The sequence below is a fragment of the Caenorhabditis briggsae genome (genome assembly GCF_000004555.2).
Source record: "Caenorhabditis briggsae complete genome, chrII, whole genome shotgun sequence".
Classification (NCBI taxonomy): Eukaryota; Metazoa; Nematoda; class Chromadorea; order Rhabditida; family Rhabditidae; genus Caenorhabditis; species Caenorhabditis briggsae.
Genome location: NC_013486.2, coordinates 9,825,457 through 9,830,166, shown reverse-complemented (window position 1 = coordinate 9,830,166; position 4,710 = coordinate 9,825,457). Strand labels below are relative to the sequence as shown.

General features: G+C 37.1%; 1 protein-coding gene across 1 annotated transcript in view; it reads left to right on the top strand.

Moving 5' to 3' along the window:
* Window positions 1-1,593, top strand: part of CBG02531 — a gene marked incomplete at both ends in the record, with an annotated part of 5,662 nt that extends 4,069 nt beyond the window's left edge. The window contains 4 exons of the mRNA XM_045242528.1: window positions 477-532; window positions 586-1,143; window positions 1,192-1,376; window positions 1,421-1,593. Coding sequence (XP_045092274.1) covers window positions 477-532; window positions 586-1,143; window positions 1,192-1,376; window positions 1,421-1,593 — 972 coding nt within the window. The remainder of the gene's footprint in view (window positions 1-476; window positions 533-585; window positions 1,144-1,191; window positions 1,377-1,420) is intronic.
* Window positions 1,594-4,710: the final 3,117 nt, after the last annotated feature.

Below are 4,710 nucleotides of genomic sequence, written 5' to 3'. Positions count from 1 at the left end.
CGGCAGATCTGATATCAGCGCCACCGTGTTTAATTTACCGTATTTGCTTGCCCACCCTTCACCTAAATTTTGAGATCAATTATCTCGCTTCCTTTGAATGACATCGGAAAATTTTCAACTGTTCAATTATTCATCATAATACTACCAGAATTTTTTCAGTTCACAGATTTCTGATAGCTCTCATAGGAACCGAGATTATTGAGCGCAAAGTGCACTTGTCCGATTCGCTTATAGAGAAAATACGATAAGTGCATACGTAGTTCCTCTAAAGAACTTTATTTGTCTTGATATCGAAAATTGCTAACTAGAAAAATAGGATGTTGTCTAGTTCAATGAGTTCACTCGGTTTTTTCCCACATCCACATGATCATACGTCATTTCGTATAATCATGGAAAACGCTTGCTTACTAGAACTTGTCAGTTTTCCTCCATTTTTTTTCTGGAAACCTATATATTTTTCCATATATATTTTTCAGATGAATCAATTCAACACATTCACAAAACGATACTCGGAACTCGAGGAGCGTAACATGTGTCTTTCGGATGAGAAGACTCGTCTGAAAACTGAAAACTCTGTACTGAAAGAACGAATGCACAATCTGGAAGAACAGTTGACGACAACGAAGACCGATTCAAACAACTTCTGAACGATGAAAAAACTCGAGGAACTGAATCAATTTCAAGATTGAAAAGAGAAAAGGAACTGGAAACTGAAAGCTGGAATTTGAAATATCAAATGCTCGAAAAGGATTTGAATGCAGCCAAAAAGGATGTTGAGAGATCGAATGAAGAGACGAAAAGAGTTCGAAATGAGTTGGAAAAAACAGAGAATAAGTTGGAAGAAGCGCAACTTCTGATTGAGGGAATGGAGGATGAAAGGATTCAATTGGAGAGACAATTCAAGAAATTCAAGGAAGAAGCTCAACAAGATATTGATTCTAGTAGTGAAATGGTTGAAGTATTGGCCATGGAAACAGAGGAATTGAGACGGAAAGTGGATGGACCAAGATCTGGAAGTATGTCTGAGCATATTGGAGATATGCATGAGGAAATGGATGCATTGAAAGCTAAAGTAGCAGAATTGATGAGAGAAAAGGAGGAGATGGCTGATCAACTGTTGGCTACTTCAGTGGAAAGAGGAAGGTTTGTCAATTCGTAACTTTTTTCTTTGAGTACCAAATTCAATTCCAGATCTCTTATTGCTGATACTCCTTCGCTGGCCGACGAACTTGCTGGTGGAGATTCATCTCAACTTTTGGATGCTCTCCGTGAGCAAGAAATCTGCAACCAGAAGCTTCGAGTATACATCAATGGAATCTTGATGCGAGTCATCGAGAGACACCCAGAAATCCTCGAGATCGGAGAAGAAGGAGTAAGTCAATAAAGAGAAGGATCCTAACTCTATTATCAACTTCTCTAGGAATCATCTCCAAGTTGACGGTGCGCCGGAGAATCTCAGTCCTCGCCAACTTCGTCGTCTCCACTTCCGGAAGAATCCTCATCACCGACTCTTTCGGCAAGAATCTCTGCATATCTTCCATCGTCGTTCCTTCGATGGGGATAGCTGAGATTGACGATGTCATTGGCAACTAACCATTCTTGTGACGTGGCACTTCTAGTATAATTATTTCATTTCCAGCCCTGTGATTGTTCAAATGCTTTAATTTTTGTAATTTTTCTGTACATCTCTTTCCCTTTGACTCTCTAGCCGCCCTGTTTCATCAGTATTTTCCTTCTTAACATGCCACGTCACAAGAAATCCCGTTTGCGGGTCCACTACCATCCATAATATGTATAGACTGAGATCCCCTCCGACCCCATTTTCTTCCCTTTGGAACCAATAAATCCCCGTGATAAAGCCACACATTTTCAATTCCTTCCAATTGCCCAACGATATAATTTTCCACCCGCTCGCCCATTGATGATCCATACATTTTGTGATATGTAGCATTTTCTTTCCCTTCAAATTCATTTTTCTGTCTTCTACAAATTCCCTATGTTTATAATTTATATTCTTTCTCTCTCCGTGTTTGTATTTTCCGATGTGCTCTGTCAAAAACCTTCTGAAAATTCTTGTCAAGATGCCCCTTTTTCCTTTCCTCTCCTCCCCCCAAAATGGTTAGTGAATAGTTCCTTTTTTCTCTTTTTTTTGCCCTCTTTCCATTTTTGAAAACAATCGAGCTTTTGTGTAATCGCTTTTTTGTGTTAAGACAAAGAAGACGTTTCGAAAAAAGAAATACAAACAAAGGATAAACATGCATTTTCTCAAATCCATGCATTTTAAATGAAACAACTTTAGACAAAAAAATGAAGGAGGAGAAGGCGTTTGATACCAATACTTCTTCATCAGCATTACTATACACTGCATACTTTTTCGATCTGTTGTAACCCGACATATCCAGAATTTGATGTTTTGAGCTCATACTCTATTTGCTAAAAGCTCGAGTCAGATCTTCAAAGTATCCAGCCGAAATATTCTGAAAATTCCGACTATTGTCTTCGTCATGGAGATTCTTCCTTGATTTTTATCGTTTTTTTTTTCGAATTTCAGATTCTCATGACATTTGAACTCATTCAAAGCTAACCCAGAATCAAGGAAAAAAAATCCACGATCCGGAATTCAGGGTCCGGAATCCGGAACACTTAGTCCGCCGTACATATTCCAAAATCCAGTACACATAATTCAGAATAAAAAGTCCGGAATTCTGAACCCAGAAATTGTTTCAGTTTCCAGAATCCGGAAATTCGGAAATCTAAAGTCCGGAATTAAGTTTTCGTGTTTTGGATCTTTGTGATTTTCGAATTCAGAGCTTCAAATAGGTTCTTGCCTAAGAGCTTTAAAAACCTGCAAAATCTCCTTTCTGAAAGACATCTTTCTGTGAAAAGAAATCTTTTTTATGCTGATACCTTTTCATGAATATTGTCCTAAATAGATGTTCCAGTACAAAAGAAAGGTGGAAGCATCTTTTTGTGGAGCACTTTAGTGAAACCAAAAATTTTGAGAGATTATGACTTTGATGTTCTGTAGAACAAAGTTCTTGACAACTTGAATCCAGATTCTCAGTCAATCCTTACTCCAAAAATAGCTCAAAATGAATCATGCGAATTCGTTTAACTTCACCTGTTGTTTTTCAAATCCTCTCTCTTCTCCGGTAACGGGTCCGAAGTATGTGTCTTATGACTGAAAATACGAATCACTCAAAAAGATCAGTAGCCATTTCAAGTAAATATGTTAGGGAGGGTCTGAAAAACAAGCAGTAGTGTTTTTCTTTTTTGAAAGACGGACGCCGGTAAAGTCACATAGCAAAAGCTAACAATTATTGAACATCGTCACTGGAGAACAGGTGACTTTTAAATAATGGCATTCAAGATTCTAGCAGTGGTAACAATTATTGACAGCATTCATTGAGAATGTGTGTGTGTTTTTTATTAGTCTATAAAACTGCTAATAGTAAGCTTATCATTATACTTATATTTTAATTTATTAAAAGTCATTACGAAACTTATATTTCGAAATCTTACTATCAGAACAAGACTCTGAAACTTACCAGTAGTTGTTTTAATTTTGTACTTTATCTCAATGTCTGCTTTGCTCCCTATGGTTTTGGATCTGATCAAGAAAACAGTGATTTCATTGAACAATTCATTAAAAAGATAAAAGATGAAAAGGGTAAGCAACACGTCGTCACGGCAACCATTGTCGTCGTGCTCGTTTGTTCGGCTCGCCGCATTTCAATGGTAATCGTCTTCTCCAGAAGAGGAAAAGAGAAAGAGCACGGAGGCACGCGTTGGGACGGACAGACACCTTTCATCGTCTCCCAAAAGGTCCTTCATTTCCTTCCCTTCTTTTGCTCTAAGTGGTTCTCTCCGTGAATTTGAAATTAATAGACATGTTTTATGGAAGAAACCTTTCATGTTCTTGATAACATCAACATCTAGTCTTTAAAAAAACTTGAGCAAGTTCTGATATTCTACAATTTAAAAATAAAATTCCAGTTGCAAAAATTGACTCTTGATTTTGAACTTCCTCATCTTAATCCTCAGAATAAAAAATCTACTTCCTCTAGCTTTCCAATCTCATTCGTCATTTTTGGTTTGTATCGCACTCTATTCCTCTTTTATAGGAAATGTCTGGATTTCCAGATTCTCTGATCTACTTTTACTTATTTTTCCTCTAAAAACATTTTAAAAAATCGCAATTTTTGCTCTTTGATGGTTTTGCCACGGACCAGCACCGGTCTCTTTGGTGTTTGAATTTTTTTTTTCTTCCGTTGAGTTTCTGACTTTTTTTTCGTTTCCGCCAAATGTTGTTTTTGTCGACCGGTTCTTCTGAGAATTCTGATTTTTTTTTCCTTTTTCGTCTTAAAAATTCATCTCACTCAGTCTGAAATTTTAATGTACAGTAATTAAGATGGCATTTAAACAACAAAGGAAGTTGTTTTTTAGAATGGAAGTTAGTGATTACTCACAGCCGGAAAACAGAGTGGAGGTCTGCTGATAATAATAAATCAAGTTTTGAGAAAAGTTGATTAAGTGAAAGAGTCAATATTTAGAAGTTGACTTTTTTAGTTTTTTAGTAATACTTCAGTTTTTAGGTTCCGACTTATCTCGGCAAAAAGTCGCAGCAGATGTGCCCTCCACTTACATCTCTTGCGTAAATGCTGCACATCTTCCGCAGTTTCAAGCCAAAATGTACACGCAGTTGATGCA